This window comes from Bubalus bubalis, chromosome 8, assembly GCF_019923935.1.
Source record: "Bubalus bubalis isolate 160015118507 breed Murrah chromosome 8, NDDB_SH_1, whole genome shotgun sequence".
NCBI classification, from domain to species: Eukaryota; Metazoa; Chordata; class Mammalia; order Artiodactyla; family Bovidae; genus Bubalus; species Bubalus bubalis.
In genome coordinates this window covers 12,205,459-12,226,464 of record NC_059164.1, presented here as the reverse complement: position 1 = coordinate 12,226,464, position 21,006 = coordinate 12,205,459, and the positions used below count along the sequence as shown (strand labels likewise).

Here is a 21,006-nt window from a genome sequence, read left to right as displayed (position 1 = left end):
AGAGAGAGAGAGAAGAGGAGATTTATTGTGCAACTGGCTCACAGGATTACAGAAGTTGATATATGCCAGGATATGCTGCCTGCAAGCTGGAGAACCAGGTATAATTCAGTCCAGTCTGAAGGCCTAAGAGATGAAGGGGCCACTGGTATAAGTCCCAAAGTTTGAAGGCCTGAGAATTAGAAGCTTTGGTATCCAAGGGCAGCAAAGGATGATGTGCCAGCTCAAGTAAAGAGAGAGAGAAGCCGTCCCTTCTCTACCCTGTTATTCTCTGCAGGCCCTCAACAGCCTGGGTGATGCCCACTCACATTGATGAGAATTGATCTTATCTACTGATTCAATGCTAATCTCTTCTGGGATTACTGTCACAGTCGCATGCAATAATGTTTTACCAGCAACTGGGTCATCTCTGAGCCCAGTCAAATTGACACACGAAATTAACCATCAGAGCAACTCTGACTGTCAGTTCATGAGAGACCTCAAGCCAGAGGTATTTAACTATGCCATGCTGATTCCCAACCCACAGAAACTATGGGTTTATCAAGAGACGAGAAATGTCTTCTGACTGTGAGATTGTTATGTAATTTGTTGTGTAGCAGTAAACAATTAATATAGAAGTAGAGCCTACAACTGATACGCCTGTGTAAGGAGACGTGAGAGAAAGAGGTGGATGAACAAAAACACCTAGGTTTGCAGTTTGAGCAACTAGATGGTAGTGGTGCCATTCATTAAAGTGTGGAGGGTTTGGAGGATATAACATGCTGGTGTGAGGGAATCAATAATTCTGGTTTGGAGACATTTTGAAGAGACTATAAGACACCCCAATGGAAGTGTCAAGCAGGCAGCCAGTTAGTGAGCACAAAGCCATCATTAGAGCTCACCAGCCATCATCATCCTTCATCTTTGCGTGCTCAGTCATGTCTGGCTCTGTGACCCTATGGACTGTAGCCCACCACGTTCCTCTGTCCGTGGGGTTCTCTAAGCAAGAATATTAGAGTGGCTTGCATTTCCTACTTCAGAGGATCTTCCTGACCCGGGGATCAAACCTGCACCTCTTGTGACTCCTGCATTGGCAGGCAGATTCTTTACCATTGCGCTACCTTGAAAGTATATATATGCTCACCAGCCAACCAGTCTAATGTCTAATAAGGGACCACTTTTTGCCAGCCTCTTTTTATGCCCTGGAGTCATAGTACAGAAAAGACAAAACTCTGACCTCAAGGAGCTTCCATTCCATTCAGTTCAGTTCAATTCAGTCGCTCAGTCGTGTCCGACTCTTTGCGACCCCATGAATCGCAGCACGCCAGGCATCCTTGTCCATCATCAACTCCCAGAGTTCACTCAGACTCACGTCCATCGAGTCAGTGATGCCATCCAGCCATCTCATACTTGGTCATCCCCTTCTCCTCCTGCCCCCAATCCCTCCCAGCATCAGAGTCTTTTCCAATGAGTCAACTCTTCGCATGAGGTGGCCAAAGTACTGGAGTTTCAGCTTTAGCATCAGTCCTTCCAAAGAAATCCCAGGGTTGATCTCCTTGGAGTCCAAAGGACTCTCAAGAGTCTTCTCCAACACCACAGTTCAAAAGCATCAATTCTTCGGTGCTCAGCTTTCTTCACAGTCCAACTCTCACATCCATACATGACCACAGGAAAAACCATAGCCTTGACTAGACGGACCTTTGTTGGCAAAGTAATGTCTCTGCTTTTCAATATGCTATCTAGGTTGGTCATAACTTTTCTTCCAAGGAGTAAGCGTCTTTTAATTTCATGGCTTCAATCATCATCTGCAGTGATTTTGAAGCCCCCCAAAATAAAGTCTGACACTGTTTCCACTGTTTCCCCATCTATTTGCCATGAAGTGATGGGACCGGATGCCATGATCTTTGTTTTCTGAATGTTGAGCTTTAAGCCAACTTTTTCACTCTCCTCTTTCACTTGCATCAAGAGGCTTTTTAGTTCCTCTTCACTTTCTGCCATAAGAGTGGTGTCATCTGCATATCTGAGGTTATTGATATTTCTCCCGGCAATCTTGATTCCATCTTATGCTTCTTCCAGCCCAGCGTTTCCCATGATGTAATCTGCATATAAGTTAAATAAGCAGGGTGACAATATACAGCCTCGACATACTCCTTTTCCTATTTGGAATCGGCCTGTTGTTCCATGTCTAGTTCTAACTGTTGCTTCCTGACCCGTATATAGGTTTCTCAAGAGGCAGGTCAGATGGTCTGGTATTCCCATCTCTTTCAGAATTTTCCACAGTTTATTGTGATCCACACAGTCAAAGGCTTTACCATAGTCAATAAAGCAGAAATAGATGTTTTTCTGGAACTCTCTTGCTTTTTCCATTATCCAGCAGATGTTTGCAATTTGATCTCTGGTTCCTCTGCCTTTTCTAAAACCAGCTTGAACATCTGGAAGTTCACGGTTCACGTATTGCTGAAGCCTGGCTTGGAGAATTTTAAGCATTACTTTACTAGCGTGTGAGATGAGTGCAATTGTGCGGTAGTTTGAGCATTCTTCGGAATTGCCTTTCTTTGGGATTGGAATGAAAACTGACCTTTACCAGTCCTGTGGCCACTGCTGAGTTTTCCAAATGTGCTGGCATATTGAGTGCAGCACTTTCACAGCATCATCTTTCAGGATTTGGAATAGCTGAACTGGAATTCCATCACCTCTGCTAGCTTTGTTCGTAGTGATGCTTTCTAAGGCCCACTTGACTTCACATTCCAGGATGCCTGGCTCTAGGTGAGTGATCACACCATCATGATTATCTTGGTCCTGAAGATCTTTTTTGTACAGTTCTTCTGTGTATTCCTGCCACCTCTTCTTAATATCTTCTGCTTCTCTTAGGTACATACCATTTCTGTCCTTTATCGACCCCATCTTTGCATGAAATGTTGCCTTGGTATCTCTAATTGTCTTGAAGAGATCTCTAGTCTTTCCCATTCTGTTGTTTTCCTCTATTTCTTTGCATTGATCGCTGAGGAAGGTTTTCTTATCTCTTCTTGCTATTCTTTGGAACTCTGCATTCAGATGCTTATATCTTTCCTTTTCTCCTTTACTTTTCGCTTCTCTTCTTTTCATAGCTATTTGTAAGGCCTCCTGAGACAGCCATTTTGCTTTTTTGCATTTCTTTTCCATGGGGATGGTCTTGATCCTTGTCTCCTATACAATGTCATGAACCTCCATCCATAGTTCATCAGGCACTCTGTCTATCAGATCTAGTCCCTTAAATTTATTTCTCACTTCCACTGTGTAATCATAAGTGATTTGATTTAGGTCATACCTGAATGGTCTAGTGGTTTTCCCTACTTTCTTCAATTTCAGTCTGAATTTGGCAATAAGGAGTTCATGATCTGAACCACAGTCAGCTCCTGGTCTAAATAAATTAACAAGTTGACTTCAGAAACAAAAAGTGATAAAAAAAAAAAATGAGATATCAAAATGTTGCTGAAGGTGGCATGTGCTACTTTAGCTAGACAGATCAAAGATGATCTTTAAAGCCACAGTAAGTGACTTGAGTTAGGTGTGTACATTTTTGAAACACCAGCATACTGATGGTATGTAAATCCACTGGAATGGATGGGGCCACCTTGAGGAAGAATGCAGAAAGAGAAGATATCTCAAAACTAGTCTGAGGGCTTCATTATTTTGAGGTCAATGACAGGAGGACCCTGCAAAGAAGACCAGAAAGGTAGAGGAAAGATGGATAGGGTGGGATCACGAATACAAGAGAAAATATTTAAAAAGAAGGAAGTGGTGATCTGTGCCCAATGTGGTTACAAGTTGAGTATGATTACAGCATAGAAGTAACCACTGGGCTGGGTAACATAGATGTTATGAGTAGTTTGCTGCTGCTGCTGCTGCTAAGTCGCTTCAGTCGTGCCAGACTCTGTTCGACCCCCATAGACGGCAGCCTATCAGGCTCCACCGTCCCTGGGATTCTCCAGGAAAGAACACTGGAGTGGGTTGCCATTTCCTTCTCCAATGCATGAAAGTGAAAAGTTAAAGTGAAGTCACTCAGTCACGTCTGACTCTCAGCGACCCCATGGACTGCAGCCCACCAGAGTAGTTTAATAAGAGCCAATTCTATGGTTGAACTGAAGGAACACAAGCTTTATTACAATGGCTAAGTGGAGAATGGGAGGTTAAAGATACTTCCTAAAATCAGTTGCCAAACCAAAATTTATTTTCTTATGCTTACACACAATGAGTAAGGAATTTGGGTAAGATTCAGCAGGTTGATTCTTCTGCTTCATGTGGTATCAGTGATACTCTCTGGGTGGCTGGACAAGTCTCAAGTGTCCAAGAAGGCTTCAGTGTATCCACTGCCTTGGTGGAGATAGCTAGAAGGGTGGCCTTAGCTGGCCACTTTCCCTCTCCACATGCTCAGACCCTTTCATGTGGACACACCAGTGAGGCAGTCAGATTTATTAAGCAGAAGCTCAAGATGTAAGAGTAAGTGTTTGAGTGACAAAAGATGGAAGCCCCTGGTCTCTAAGGCTGTGCCTAAAAACTTGGACAGCACCACTACATTCTATAAATTAAGGCATTCACAGAGACAGCACCAGTGTCAAAAGAGGGATCTTGTACCGCACTTTTCAATAGGAAGAATGTCAAAGAATTTGTGGCCATCATTAATCTGTTACAAGAGGCAATAAAATGGAAGCAGCCACTGTTGACAAGTCTAAGAGATTTTATCAGTGCTTTTTTACAGAAGCAGCAGAGAAAGAAAGCAGTAGGAAGTTAGAATGTGGGATCAAAGAGTATTTTCCCCAGAAAACCATGAGTGAACCTAAAGCATGCCTGTATCTAATGGCAATATCCCAGAGAAGAGGAATATGTTGTAGGAGAGAGAAGTTGTAACTGGGACCAAAATTCTTGAGAAGGAAATAAAAAAAAGAAACCCAGGGAGGGCAAAAAGAAGAGATGGTTTCTCATGAACAGGAAAGTCTCATTCATGGTAACAGGAGAGAAGGCAGAAGGTAGAGGCACTTCCTACCCTGCTTTGCTCAGAAGTCGCCTTATCAGTGATGCCTCCCTGGACACCCCTTTCTTAAATGGCACCCAAGTATGCCTGCTCCGTGCCTTTCCCTGCTTTATCGTTCTCCATAGAGGATGTGCATCCCCATAATGCAAACACGGATTATCCACAGCATATGCAAGAGTGATATATTTTACTGATTGCTGGCACATAACAGGTACTCAATGTCAGCCAAGAGTCTGGAATGAATGAACACCATAGAGAGGTATCTGATGAGTGGTGCTGAAAGAGAAGCTTGATATGCAGATGTCTGAAGGAGCCACATGGTGGTAGTCAGGTGAGAATAAACTTGTATCTTAAAAGGTGCCAATCACAGCCCTCCCTTCCTTTTATGCCTTTTCTGGCCGAGTCACAGCGATCAAGTTACTGAACCCCTCTGAGTCATAGGATTAGGACCTTGTTAGCACAAAGTGAGCGTTCCTCAAAGCCTGGCTCTCCTTTCCCACCGCTCTCCGTTTCCTCCGACCTGCCATTCTCCCCTTTCTGCCCGCTCTAGGCAGCTAGTTTTCTCTTTAAAGCCTCGGGAGCGCGCTCAGCACCTGGCTGCAGGCGCTGACCCCAAGCAAGTTCCCGCAGTCCCCGAGCAGGGCGGGCGGAGTGAGCTGCGCCCGGGGGAGGGGTGGGGCCAACCCCAGAGCAGCTATAGGCTGCGGGCGCTCAGGGTCTCCACCCCTTCTCCCGTCTGTGCATCTGTCCATCCTGCTGCCGTCTGTCCCAGGCCATGGCGAAGCTGTTGGTGCTCACCCTCTTGGGACTGGGGCTGGCATTCTTCAGGGATCACCGGTCTTCTTATCTGTGAGTTGGGTTGCAGCCCACCCCTGTCCTGTCTGTCCTATCCACTACCCAGACCCGGGAGTCTTCTCCCCTCACCCTCCACTCCCAAGTTGGCTCCAGGCTCTTAGAAAATCAGAAGGCAAGTGCAGGATGTATATCCCAAAGCGATTTCATAAATACCCAACTTTCCCCAACCACCTGAACACCCTCGCTCACTGCCTGGGAGAGAGCTTAAGGAGGCGATTGTCCTTGGTGTGAGTGGCCAAGCTGTTGTCACACACCAATTAATTTATCATAAATACTGGTGTATCTTGGCTACAGATTCACTTCTCAGATTTTCTGCAAAATAAATAACCAGACTGGAGGGGGCCTGTGATATTGTGAGAATTAGGGAAGAAGCTCCAGACTCAGTTGCCTGGCTTAGGCAGAAAACTTCCCAGCATGGAGATGCTCAGTTTGAGACCTCGCTGAGAGACAGAAAACTCCCATGTGCAGTGGAGCAGACGGGAAGGAATGGGCACAGACATGGCCACCTGCTCCAGTGGAGATGTGTCAGGGGTTAGAGGAGAGACCTTGATGTCCTGGGTTCTTGCTGTGCCCCTTCCATTGTAGGATCTCTCTCACATTTATTTTTCATGAATATCAGTGTGTCTTGGCTACTGTGTCACCAAAACCTCATATAAGAAGCACCTAACAATGTGCTTGGGATATAGTAAGTATTTAATAAATGTGTCCTGCTTCCCTTAAAGGGAAAAGTGCCCTGCTTAGAAGTGTTCTGCTTCCCTTAAAGGGAAAAGTGCCCTGCTTAGAAGTGTTCTGCTTCCCTTAAAGGTTTTATAAAATTTTAATTACTATACAAGGGGGAAAACTTTTCTAAGAAAGTGTCAGTAGTTTCATAATAAATTTTTAATAGGGGTTCAATGTCTAGAGATCATCCTAATCCAAACGATTAATCAATCATACCTTGTTATTGACTTTGAAGTAAAACATTACTAAAAATCAAACTGAACATTTTGGACTTTTGGAAAAAGATCATATGACCCTGTTGACTGTTTAGAAACGTACATACATTGATTCAGAATAGATTTTTGTAAATATTGGGATTTTCTTTTCTAATTGTTGGTTACTTTTGGAATCAAAAATTTAGAAAAAAGTAAGAAACGGACAGTGATTTAGGACTTTTAATCATGTAAAAATTATAGTTTGTGGATTTTCACTAACCATGGTACTATTTGTTGTCAAAGAAGAATATATACTTATAACATTAAGCATTATATATAATATTAATACATGTATGTAAATACATTATATATGTGTGTATATATAATGCATATATACACATACATACATAAAATATAGCTTTACTGCTACTACCCTAAAAAGTTTCTCTATCAACATGAAGTCTTAGCTTATTTGAGCCAGCATTAATATTTCCCCAAGTTTGTTCCTTGGAACGCACACAAGTCACAAAACATGCTCTATAAAAAAATAGGTTCCTTAGACAAAGTACATTTGGGAAATGTCTATTATAGCCTTTTCCTGGAGACTGACAGTGCATTCTGGCACACTGAACACTTTGAAAAGTCCTTCAGTAACAAAATACACAAAATGATTTTGGTTTGTCATTTCACAGACTTATTTGCCCACATCCTTTACTCCCTTTCTTGGTACCACCTGTATAACTCTCTGGGATACAGTTTGAGACCAATTATTCTATATCATTGATTTGCACCAAGACTTAAATTTCAACAGAAGTTGAGGTCTGGCCTTGGGCAGCAGGTTTCTGGACCCCCCAAGCCTGACTGTGATTTGTCTGAAGGGACCAAAGCACACTATGGTCATAGCTTAACATAATGTCAGTGTCTGCAAGTCCCCTTGGTAGCCTTGCCTGTGATTAGGTGCCTCCCAGAACCACTTTGCCATGGGGATGCTGCAGTGGGAAGACCAGGTCTGGTTTGGAGTGAGAACTCCCTGTTTTACTTTCACCACCTGGGTCCAGCATGTGGGGAGGGAGCCTCAGTCCTTTAACTTCTGGTTGTAATCAGATGGCTGAGAAGAGAAAGAAAGTGGCCATGGGGTGGACCTATGGTTTTTGAATGAAAAAGAGGGCTAGAACAGAGAGCAGAGTAGGAATAATGTGCAGCTGGGAGGATGGGTGGTTCAGTGCTAAAGAATCCATCTGTCAATGCAGGAGATGCAAGAGATGCAGTTTTGATGTCTGGTGGAGAGGATGCCATGGAAAAGGGAATGGAAACCCACTCCAGTATTTTTGCCTGGGTAATCCCATAGACAGAGGAGCCTGGCGGGCTACAATCCGTGGGGTCGCAGAATCAGATATGACTTAGCAACTAAACAACAGGAGGATGGGTGGTTATGGGGATGGAAGATGGTGTCGAGCCTTCAAGCAGCTCAGATGGGGGAGGAAGGGAAATTGCCAGGAAGTCGGCGTGTTTCTCCTCCAAGACGCCTGCTTTCTGTCTCAGTCTTGTGTGTCTCCTCCCTTTACTCCAGCTCGCTCTTGCCGTCTTTCCTGCCCAGCGCCAAGCACCCTCACTTGGCAGACCGTCTCAGGAGCTCGCCTGAAATCTGAGACACGACCATCCTCTCACGCCCCATTGCCCGGCAACTTCTTTACAAAGGATATTAATAAATCCACTTCTTACCTTTCACTTTGCCTCTCCTGAACTTCATTAAGTCCCGAGACTAGGTGCACGGTTTCAGTCAGAAGACTGGGGGTTGGAGTCTCACATGAGGTTCACCTGGGCTCCTGTCCCACCTGAGGCAAGATTGTGGTCGAATTCCCACCTGAGGTGTGCGGTTTCTAAAGGACATTCAAATCCTGCAGGCGCTCCTCGCCCCAACTTAGAACCAGATAAAGACAGCCTAGAGGATCAGTAAATTACCTTTACCCCCATTTTAGAGATAAGGTCTCTGAATTTCAGAGAAAACCATGAATCTGTCCAAGGGAGAGAAGGGAAAATATTATATGCTGAGACCAGCAGCAAGGTCGAGGTGAATCGTCAGAGGAGATACAACTTTTTTTCCCCTCAGAGATGTGGCGTATGGGAGTAAGGCAGGTTCACAAGAAGTTCTGTAGTCCTGGAGCTGGACGGATCTTGTGGACGGATACTAGATGTGTCTTGAGGGGTTCCCAGATGCTTCTGAGGTGACAGCAGCACAGAGGAAGGAAATAAGGGAGCTCCCTTGGATTATAGTCTTTCCCACCCTTCTGTGCCGACGGCCGCTGAGGTAGTACAGCGTGCTCACTACGCAGGCGCACTGCACTTCCAGTGAACGACGATGTAAACAGTGCCCCCTGGTGTATGGAATGTTAACATGCATCTCTAGGGCAACTTCCTCATTTCTTAAGTTGGTGGCGCTAGCCTCCCAAATCGGAGAAGGCAATGGCAACCCACTCCAGTACTCTGGCCTGGAAAATCCCATGAACTAAGAAGCCTGGTAGGCTGCAGTCCATGGGGTTGCGAAGAGTCGGGCACGACTGAGCGACTTCACTTTCACTTTTCACTTTCATGCATTGGAGAAGGCAATGGCAACCCACTCCAGTACTCTTGCCTGGAGAATCCCAGGGACAGAGGAGCCTAGTGGGTTGCCATCTATGGGGTCGCACAGAGTCGGACACGACTGAAGTGACGCAGCAGCAGCAGCAGCACCAGCCTCCCAAATGCAGGAGACTTAAGAGACACGGGTTCAATCTCTAGGTTAGGAAGATACCCTGGAGGAGGAAATGGCAACCCACTCCAGTATTCTTGCCTGGAAAATCCCATGGACAGAGGAGCCTGGGGCCTACCATCCCTAGGGTTACAAAGAGTCAGACACGACTGAAGCAATTTAGCAGGACATAACTGTCCATTTAGTCAAGGCTATGGTTTTTCCAGTGGTCATGTATGGATGTGAGAGTTGGACTGTGAAGAAAGCTGAGCACCAAAGAATTGATGCTTTTGAACTGTGGTGTTGGAGAAGACTCTTGAGAGTCCCTTGGACTGCAAGGAGATCCAACCAGTCCATTCTAAAGGAGATCAGCCCTGGGTGTTCTTTGGAAGGAATGATGTTAAAGCTGAAACTCCAGTCCTTTGGCCACCTCATGCAAAGAGTTGACTCATTGGAAAAGACTCTGATGCTGAGAGGGATTAGGGGCAGGAGGAGAAGGGGATGACAGAGGATGAGATGGCTGGATGGCATCACTGACTCAATGGACGTGAGTCTCAGTGAACTCTGGGAGTTGGTGATGGACAGGGAGGCCCAGTGTGCTGCAATTCATGGGGTCGCAAAGAGTCGGACATAACTGAACGACTGAACTGAATGGGGTCACACAGAGTCGGACATGACTGAAGTGACTTAGCAGCAGCAGCAGCAGCAGCAGCAACACGTGAAACCAGCTGAGCCACAAGGGAAACCAAATAGCTGTGAAAAGAAGAGAAGCAGTGGAAACAGTGTCAAACTTTAATTTTTGGGGCTCCAAAATCACTGCAGATGGTGATTGCAGCCATGAAATTAAAAGACACTTACTGTTTGGAAGGAAAGTTATGACCAACCTAGATAGCATATTGAAAAGCAAAGATATTACTTTGCCAACAAAGGTCCATCTAGTCAAGGCTATGGTTTTTCCAGTGGTCATGTATGGATGTGAGAGTTGGACTGTGAAGAAAGCTGAGTGCCGAAGAATTGATGCTTTTGAACTGTGGTGTTGGAGAAGGCTCTTGAGAGTCCCTTGGACTGCAGGGAGATCCAACCAGTCCATCCTAAAGGAGATGAGTCCTGGATGTTCATTGGAAAGACTGATTTTGAAGCTGAAACTCAAATACTTTGGCCACCTCATTCGAAGAGTTGACTTGTTGGAAAAGACCCCAGTGCTGGGATGGATTGGGGGCAGCTGGAGAAGGGGATGACAGAGGATGAGATGGTTGGATGGCCTCACCGACTCGATGGATGTGAGTTTGAGTGAACTCTGGGAGTTGGTGATAGACAGGAAGGCCTGGTGTGCTGCAGTTCATGGGGTTGCAAAGAGTGGGACACGACTGAAGGACTGAACTGAACTGAACTGAACACGTGAAACTCTTTATTACAAGGAAACAGCAAAGCTAGCATTTATTAATAGTGTTAATATTTCTGCTACCCTGGTGCCCACTCCAGGCAACACACTCTAATGGGAAAAGGATAGTGGAGGATTCCAGCAGACCTGGACTGGACCTCAGTTCTGCAGCTTTCAGGTCACTTTGTTACTGACCTGGATTCTTGGGCTTTTTAATCGACAGAAATTGATAACAGGTCAGAGGAGAAATTTAGGCAAGGTTTTTTTGGGGACTCGTGCTGCAGCACAGGGAGTAAAAACACATAACAGGTTTCCTTGCTTGCTCCTTGACTGGGGAGCAATCTGGTCCCTTAAATGGGGTGAGGGTAGGTGCCTATCCAGGGGTCAGGCCACAGGGGTGGCCTGGGTGGTTGGCCGACCTGCTTGATGGAACTGTGTGTAGGGATCATGTGCAGTAAGTACCCTACTTTTGCTCCGACAACTTTTACGTGGCTGTTGGATTTTTGGTCCTTTTTGTATCATATTGTTGATCATTTGTTCCAACTGCCTATGTATACAGTTCTTTTTAGTCCCTTATAGTTTAGTCCCTCTGTTGCTCTGGAAGATGTTTGTCCAGGTGGAAGCATTGTAGCAAAGAGTCCCCGGTGTCAGCCTGCCTCAACTTTACCATTTTGAGCCTGTTTCTCCACCTACATATTATGGGCTTATAATACCTATCACAGTAGGTATATGTATAAAATCTGGCCCATGAAAGATACTCTGTAAATGTTAATTTTTATTATTGCCACATGCTATCTCAAAAATCTACCTATGAATGATCTACTAAATGAGTGAAATTTGAATATATGCTGCGGTAGGACCTCACTGAGACCCTAGGATAAGAACAAATAATTCACTGGTCCTCCTCTATCAATGCAACCAAAATCATCTTCTCCACCTAATGCACTAGCCTGCTAATTCCACAAAACAATTTGGCAGACATCTACCAAATACTTTTTTTTCACTTGAGCTCTGTGCACTTGTGCAAAGTCACAGGACAGAATAGGAGGCAGTATTCAGTCACAGATTTCAGAATTTAGTGTTAGCAATGAGACTACAAGCTGATTACCATGAAACAATATGGAAAGAGACTCTGTAGATGTATATGTGAAGATTTGTGAGGATAAATGAAGGGGTTACTAATCCTATCACGAAAGATCAGGAGGAGTTGCAGACTGGTCATGAGTAGGAAACTTCCAGGTGGATTAGCAGGAAGGATGAGCTGGAGGGAAAACTTGCATGAGCAAGTGAAAGGAGAGAAAGTGATGTAGAGAAAAGGATTCTTGGTGTCATGGCACCTGATTTCAAATCCAAATTCCCGGGCTTCCCTGGTGGCTCAGTGGTAAGAATCTGCCTGCCAGCTCAGGAGACATGGGTTTGATCCTTGATCTGAGTGGGAAGATGCCACATGTCGTGGAGCAACTAAGCCTGTGCACCACAGCTATTGAGCCTGTGCTCTAGAGCCTGGGAGCCACAACTACGGAGACTTTGTGCTGCAACCACTAAAGCCATCGCACCCTGGGACCCGTGCTCTACAACAAGAGAAGCCACCATAATGAGAAGCCCACACACCGCAACTAGGGAGTAGCCCACACTTGCTGCAACTAGAAAAAAGCCTGAAGAGCAACAAAGACCCAGCAAAAAGATAAAACAAACAAGTAAAATCATAAAAAAATTTAAATTCCATCCTTTTTAAGGATAGTAAGTCCCAATGCTGGGAGGGATTGGGGGCAGGAGGAGAAGGGGACGACAGGATGAGATGGCTGGATGGCATCACTGACTCGATGGACGTGAGTTTGAGTGAACTCCGGGAGTTGGTGATGGACAGGGAGGCCTGGCGTGCTGCAATTCATGGGGTTGGAAAGAGTCAGACACGACTGAGCGACTGAACTGAACTGGGCTGAAGTCCCAATAGGAAATATTGAAGAATGAGGAGTGTGCAGTGGCTCAAGATAGACTGGTGAGGATATATATGGCCCCAAGGAAAGTTCTAGAATGAATTTCTTAATGCAAAGCTAAAGATCCTCACTTTCTTTTGTAAGGAGCTGGCATGTATTTGCAAAGAACAATTCATAGCAGGGAGTATGTGATTTCTGGCCAGACTTCAGCAGCTTATTAATCAGCGACACACCTTTAGACATGGAACATTTGGACTTAAGCCCTTGACAAGATATTTCCTGATAATTGAAAGTAAAATAGAAAAACATGAGCTGGGTTATAGTAACACAATGTGAGCTGTCTTTTGGCATTTCTTTCAGCTTTTTGGAAGCGGTAATACCGGTAAATTTTGCTAGACAGAGGACTGAGTGTGATCTCTGAATTCATACTTGGGTTCCAACCCCAGCTCAGCCACTTCATAATTTTGTAGACTTGAAAAGCCACTTAATCTTCGTCACCTGTAAAATAGGGAAAACAGTACCTCAGGGAGATGTTTGAGGATTAAAGCAGAGTACTTGAAGTGCCTGAACTACAGTAACAATGATTAGTCTGTGAGATTTGGGCTTCCCAGGCGGCACTAGTGGTAAAGAACCCTCCTGCCAACGCAAGAGACATGAGACTCGGGTTCAATCCTTGGGTCAGGCAGATGCCCTGGAGAAGGGAATGGCAACCCACTCCAGTATTCTTGCCTGGAGAATCCCATGGACAGAGGAGCCTGGCAAGCTACAGTCTATGGGGTCACACAGAGACTTAGCACCCACACATGGCCACAAATTTGAACCAAAAGCAGCTGGGTGCCGACTTAATGCCTCCTTATCTACAATTGGCTCCCTTTAGCTCTGATTATTCTGCCTTTTCCATGAGAGAGAAACCTGAGTAAGAATAGAGGCTAATCATTTCTGCTTTTGTCTGTCCTCTGTGAACACATCACTCTTACTGAACCTTGCAAGCCAGGGAGCCTCTTCTTCCTGTGTGATTTTGACTCTAAAAAGCTAATATGGCTATCCTTGGCATTTTCCTCAAGTCTTCACACACTCACTGATGGCTTGTCATCGACTCTCTTCTTCTGTGTCACTCTTTGTGTCCTTGATTATGACCGCTTGTACCTGCCTTTTTAGTTCTCTGGGGCACTCTGTACATATTCACTAAGCTTTCTATAAAGCTATGTTTTCAAATGGTGGATCACAAAATCAATTTAGTAAAGTATGATCAGCCCTTATTTATTTATTTTTGTTTTATTATTTTTAAAATTAAAGTATAGCTTCCCTGGTGACTCAGATGGTAAAGAATCTGCCCGCATTGTGGGAGATCCAGGTTTGATACCTGGGGTGGGAAGAGCCCTTGGAGGAGGAAATAGCAACCCACTCCAGTATTCTCACCTCCATGAACAGAGGAGCCTTGTGGGCTACAATCCATGGGGTCACAAAGAGTCGGACATGACTGAGCGACTAGCATATAGTTGGTTTATGATATTATATTAGTCTTTCATGTATACAGCATAGTGTTTCAATATTTTATAGGTTATACTCCATTTATAGTTATAAAATATTGGCTATGTTCTCTGTGCTGTACAATATATTCTTGTAGCTTATTTATCTTATATATAACAGTTGGTACCTCTTAATCTTCTACCCTTACATTGCCCCTCCCCACTTCCCTCTCCTATTGGTAACCACTAGTTTGTTTTCTGTATCTGTGAGTCAGTTTCTCTCTTGTTATATTCATTCATTTATTTCTTAGATTCCACATATAAGTGATAATATACAGTATTTGTCTTTCTCTGCCTGACATTTCACTAAGCCTAATACCTTCCAGCTCCATCTGTGTTGTTGAAAATGGCAAAATTTCATTAGTTTTCTATGACCATGTAAAATTCATACATGCACACACACATATACACATCACATCTTTATCCACTGATCTGTTGGTGTACTTAGGTTGCTTCCGTATCTCGACTATATCTTGGCTATTGTAAATCGTGCTGCTATGAACACTGACGTGCATGTATCTTTTCAAATTAGTGTTTTCATTTTCTTTGTACATATATGCAAGTGTGGAATTGCTGGGTCATACGGTAGTTCTTTTAGTCTTTTGAGGAACTTCCATACTGTTTTCCACAGTGGCTGTACCAATTTATATTCCCACCAACAGTGGAATCAGTTCAGTTCAGTCTCTCAGTCATTGTGTCTGACTCTTTGCGACCCCATGAACTGCAGCACGCCAGGCCTCCCTGTCCATCACCAACTCCCAGAGTCCACCCAAACCCATGTCCATTGAGTCGGTGATGCCATCCAACCATCTCATCCTCTGTCGTCCCTTTCTCCTCCTGCCCTCAATCTTTCCCTGCATCAGGGTCTTTTCAAATGAGTCAGCTCTTTGCATCAGGTGGCCAAAGTATTGGAGTCTCAGCTTCAACATCATTCCTTCCAATGAACACCCAGGACTGATATCCTTTAGGACGGACTGGTTGGATCTCCTTGCAGTCCAAGGGATTCTCAAGAGTCTTCTCCAACACCACAGTTCAAAAGCATCAATTCTTCAGTGCTCAGCTTTCTTTATAGTCCAACTCTCACATCCATACATGACTACTGGAAAAACCATAGCCTTGACTAGACAGACCTTTGTTGGCAAAGTAATGACTCTGCTTTTTAATATGCTGTCTAGGTTGGTCATAACTTTTCTTCCAAGGAGTAAGTGTCTTTTAATTTCATGGCTGCAGTCACCATCTGCAGTGATTTTGGAGCCCAGAAAAATAAAGTCAGCCACTGTTTACCCATCTATTTGCCATGAAGTGATGGGAATGGATGCCATGATCTTAGTTTTCTGAATGTTGAGCTTTAAGCCAACTTTTTCACTCTCCTCTTTCACTCTCATCAAGAGGCTCTTTAGTTCTTCACTTCCTGCCATAAGGGTGGTGTCATCTCCATATCTGAGGTTATTGATATTTCTTCTGGAAATCTTGATTCCAGCTTGTGCTTCTTCTAGCCCAGTGTTTCTCATGATATACTCTACATATAAGTTAAATAAGCAGGGTGACAATATACAGCCTTGATGGACTCCTTTTCCTATTTGGAACCAGTCTGTTGTTCCATGTCCAGTTCTAACTGTTGCTTCCTGACCTGCATACAGATTTCTCAAGAGGCAGGTGTGGTATTCTCATCTCTGTCAGAATTTTCCACAGTTTATTGTGATCCACACAGTCAAAGGCTTTGGCATAGTCAATAAAGCAGAAATAGATGTTTTTCTGGAACTCTCTTGCTTTTTCCATGATCCAGCGGATGTTGGCAATTTGATTTCTGATTCCTCTGCCTTTTCTAAAACCAGCTTGAACATCTGAAATAGTGTTCCTTTTTTTCCCAAACCCTCACCAATATTTGTAGGGTTTTTTTGTATTATCAGTATATTTAAATAAATGAAACAGAATTGAACAGAAACGTTAAGAATGTATCACATTGATTAGGGGAAGTATCCTTTCACGAACTTTGTTTCAGGTATGTGTGTATGTGTGTGCTGTGTGTTTCCACCAAATAAAATGCTTTTCCTAATGTGGGTCTTAGTCTGAAAAGTTGATAAAGCTCCAAACTTTCCCTTTTCTTTCTTTACTGCAAACTTTTGTGACTATAATGTCAAATTTCCATTGTTGGAATACCTTTTCGTTTCTCAGTCATGGAGGCAGATCCCAACTTGCCTTTGGAGTCTGCTTTCCAAGTTCATGTCCATCATTCAGGGACCAGCCTCTCCTTGCAGCCAGGCTTCCCTCATCTGTGCATTCACCTCTGGGTCTGTAGCATTCGGACTGGAAGATCTCTACTGCATGCTAATAATGCACTGTGGCACTTTAACAAAGCTGATTTCTAGAGCTCACTGCTAGCCTCTTAAGCTCAGACCCTATTAGAGGGTGAAAATGCTAGCTATTAGGCCTAGGGGGAACGTGCTACACTTTTCCTGAATGAAAAGATGGAAGATCAGTCACCTCCAAAGTCATATTATTTTATACCAGGTTGTTAATAATTTTATTCAAAGTGTCTAGTCACCCCTTCACCCATCATCTTCCTTCTATGAGAGGAAATTATCAGTAAGGCAAGTGAGAGACTTCTCCTCCTGACTATCTTTAGCCAAATAAGATTTCTAGGGCTGCTTGGATAAGCATTGCTACTCACTCTGACTATATTGTATCATTGTTGTCCTTGTTCAATCACTAAGTAGTGTTGGACTGGTTTCGACTCCATGAACTGCAGCACACTATCCTTAGTGCTCAAAAAAAAAAAAAATGTTTATTGTGTAAGTCTCTTGGCTGAGCTAATGTTGTGGTCCTTTTCTTTCAAATGCCACGTCAACAACTCAACAGCTCTGTGCTACGTGTGGAAGCAGCCTGCTGGTGCCTCCTTCTCACAGCTGTTCTTTTTCCCTTGGTCCTTCACTCAGATGTTCCCCAGGAAGTTTATGTTTTACACTTTACTTTTGTGCGTGCGTGCGTGCGTGCGTGTGTGTGCTGTGTGTGTGCGTGTGTGTGTGCGCGCATGTGTGCGCATGATGCCTTTAAATATGCTGGCCTTGGGTAGGATTTTCTGAAGCTATAAATCCTTTAAGCACACCTGCATTTTTCAAGTAACACACCTGAAATCAGGTGCCCAGTCCAAGCTTTGGGGCCACACCGGGCAGATGGGGAGAAGGCCTATTTGTCAGCAGCCCTAAAACATCAAATGGAATCAATTGGACCCAGGTTGTTATTTAACCTGAACGTCCACTTAGGGCTCCTGACATGGTTAATGAAATAGTTCCTGTTCTGCCAAAGGGCACTGAGCCCAGAAGAGGGCACTGAGCCCAGAAGAGGACACTGCACATCTTTGTGTATCCACCCAGGGCTTCCCAGGTGGTGTAGTGGTAAAGAAGCCACCTGCCAACAGGAGACCCAGAAGATGCAGGTTCAATCCCTGAGTCAGGAAGAGCCCCTGGAGAAGGGGATGGCAACCCACTCCAGTATTCTTGCCTGGAGAATTCCATGACAGAGGAGCCTGGTGGGCTACAGTCCATGGGGTCACAGAGAGTCGGACACGACTGAGCACACAGCACATCTACCCTCCTCTGCTAAATATACGCTAAACATTGTGCCCAGGGGCCCTGTGTGTCTCACTCAGGCCTGGTCTGATAGAATCGCTCAGGTTTCAGGGACCACTAACCCTGGGGTTGAAACCCAGGCAAAGTACAGTTAAGGAGAATTTTACTGGCTACTTACTTTTGCAACTTAGTTAAATTTCTGGATAGTTTTATGCATATTTTATTCCTTTTTTTTTTCCTCTCTTCCAGAGCAAGAATGAACACTTCCCGAGAAGTAAAATCGGTAGAACTTCCTAACTGTAAATTAATAAAAGGAATAGGTAAGCATTTGAGAGGAGGAAGTATTATTAAATACGTAAGTATCTGATAATACTCCACTTGAAGTATTACCTTGTGAGTTATTTGATTAATACACCTATTTAATTCTGTTCAAAAATAAAACTACTAGCCAGGAGAGTATTATCAAGTCAGTAGTGAGTTGTAAATACCAGATTACTTGACCTTCAACTCTACCAACCTGTCATCAAGGGGTTTGACCGCTTTTTATTATTTGTTTTTGTTTGGTTCACTTAGCAGAAACAGTGGTCAGGAAGCGTTTGATTTTATGGTAATATAACCTGAGCAGATGGCAGAGGAGGCACAGAAGGAGACAGAGTAATGAGTAAAGGGTAAATGTTTATAAAGGCCTCCAACACCTTTGCCATTACCACAGGCTTTCTCCTTATGCATTTCTCTTTTAATATCTGGGAGGCAAAGTTTTCCCAGAGGTCTCAGTAGATTTCCCCTCAGATCTCATTAGTCAGAGCTAGACAACAGGCTGGTGCCCTAGCTGCAAAGGAAGCTGGGAAAGTAATTAGGGGGCCTCCTTTGTGGGAGGCAGGCCCCTCAGCAAAGATAAAAAGGACGGGGTAACAGAAGCTGGTAGACAGCCAACAGGGAGGGTTGGAGGACTCAAGTCCCCATCTGGTTTCAACCAACCAGCTTTGTTATTTGAAAACAACTTGTTTGACATTCATGCTTTTGTTATGCTTGAGGGTTTGTTTTTTTAGAATCATTTATCTCAGTTGAGGTTAGAAAGGCTGGACCACATGATTTTATGCAGATAGCATCAATTAGCTTGGTCAGATATCTTATATTGCAATCTTTTTTTCTAGAAAACAAGCATGATATTGATATTAAATATCACTGGATATCTGTAAAATGAATATCTCCACTAAAATTAATACCAAGTAAAAAATCACATATGTCTTGAGATTGAAATTCAAAAAATTTACATGTATTTAAAGCATAACTAACTTGGTGAGTTATTTATTAATGTTTGTAAAGGCATATTCAGAATATGAAATGTATCCTCACTTTAACCAAAGCATTTGAAATTTGCTTATGTTTCCAATAGGGGTTTTCAAAGAGTTTATTTGATTTGGAATGATTAGGTGTCAACATATATGGGGAGTTTACTCTGTGTCTTTAAAAATTGCAAGCTATTTTCAAATTACTATACCTTTTGTACATTTAGTGAATTTCCATAAACTTTAAGAGATTTCAGACTCTGAGGAAAAAGTTCTAGTTCATAAACTTAAAACAAATATATTAAGTGTAAGTTTTAAATACACTTTATTATATGAATCTCTTAATTTTTAAATAATCATATGAATCAATTTGAATAAATAAAGGAAAGAATGATTTATTCTGAACCTATCTAAGAAGAACTAAATATATAGCCCCATTTTCAAGTTGGGAGTGATGAAGACAAGGCCCCCTAACTTCCCACAACGGTCTTAACACTCTGTGCTGTCTGTACTCTTTTTTGAAGAAACTGGCGCTGAAGACCTGGAGATACTTCCTAATGGACTCGCTTTCATTAGTGCCGTAAGTGTTGCCTTTCATTTCCTGTGCTCTGAACCATTTTCTAGGACCAGCAGCTTGCCTTTCATTTCAGCCTTCTTTATACCAATGCCCATCTTTGAATCAAACGAGCAGTGATATGGTTCAAAAAACAACCTGTGTACGCATTCATACTGGTATAACGATTATGATCATATGTGTTCTATGCATGTTTGTATTCCTGTGGGTACACTGAGCTCCTGTATTCCCTTATCTTCCACTGTGACAATTTGAGTCCAATGAGTTCAAGAATGGCTTCGCATTCATCTGTCTGTTCCTTGAAGAACGTAAGCAGTGTAGTCAAATATCTGCTGACTTGAGTGTGTGTGTGTGTCTGTGTCTGTGTGTGTGTCTGTGTATGTTCCCCCTCACATATCATTTAGATTTTAATCCTTCTTTTTACACTTTTTGGAATAAGCCTTTTAATTTTAAAATGTTAGTAGGTCATGCCACAATTTCCAAACTTTTGGAAAGAAAAGCCCCCGTGTTGTGAAACTCTCCTGCATACAGATCATTGTGGTAGATGATATATAGCTCAAAAACAAAAGCCATCACCCTAATGAAGGATGACAGAATTGATAGAATACAGTATTCAAGTCATCCAGCCACTGAAAATCCTTTGCTGCCTGTTGTAATTTATTTAATCCAATTTTCTCCTATGAAGACTGATCGTCCTCTGAAGAGGTGTCTTACAAACTTTTTTTTAAAGCAACAGAATATAAATTTCCATTAAATCTTACATGCTGCTGCTGCTGCTAAGTCGCTCCAGTCGTGTCCGACTCCATGTGATCCCATAGATGGCAGCCCACCAGGCTCCCCCGTCCCTGGGATTCTCCAGGCAAGAACACTGGAGTGGGTTGCCATTTCCTTCTCCAATGCATGAAAGTGAAAAGTGAGAGTGAAGTCACTCAGTAGTGTCCGACTCTTAGCGACCCCATGGACTGCAGCCTACCAGGCTCCTCCATCCATGGGATTTTCCAGGCAAGAGTACTGGAGTGGGGTGCCATTGCCTTCTCTGAAATCTTACATAGGACCCCACTATCTAAAACAAATAGTAGCTGTGCTGTTCTACCTTCAAGCTAAGGAAGGAGTTGCCCCCTGGAGTTAATAGACCCTAACCCTAAACCTTTGTTTCTAAGATGCTTCCATGAAATCTGCCAAGGGATGATCCATAACCCGAGTTCGTCTATGTTCCTTGCTTATATTACTGAAGCTTATTAGT

General features: G+C 43.5%; 1 protein-coding gene across 3 annotated transcripts in view; it reads left to right on the top strand.

Annotated features, from left to right (window-relative positions):
* Positions 1-5,678: 5,678 nt before the first annotated feature.
* Positions 5,679-21,006, top strand: part of PON1 (paraoxonase 1) — a 36,575-nt gene continuing 21,247 nt past the window's right edge. For 2 of the 3 annotated variants that reach the window (XM_044946453.2, XM_025291988.3), the window contains exons 1-3: positions 5,680-5,836; positions 18,150-18,220; positions 19,714-19,769. In XM_044946453.2, coding sequence (XP_044802388.1) covers positions 5,763-5,836; positions 18,150-18,220; positions 19,714-19,769 — 201 coding nt within the window. In that variant the 5' untranslated portion in view covers positions 5,680-5,762. Of the gene's footprint in view, positions 5,837-18,149; positions 18,221-19,713; positions 19,770-21,006 lie in introns of all 3 variants that reach the window. The other variant, XM_025291990.3, reaches the window with a different exon arrangement.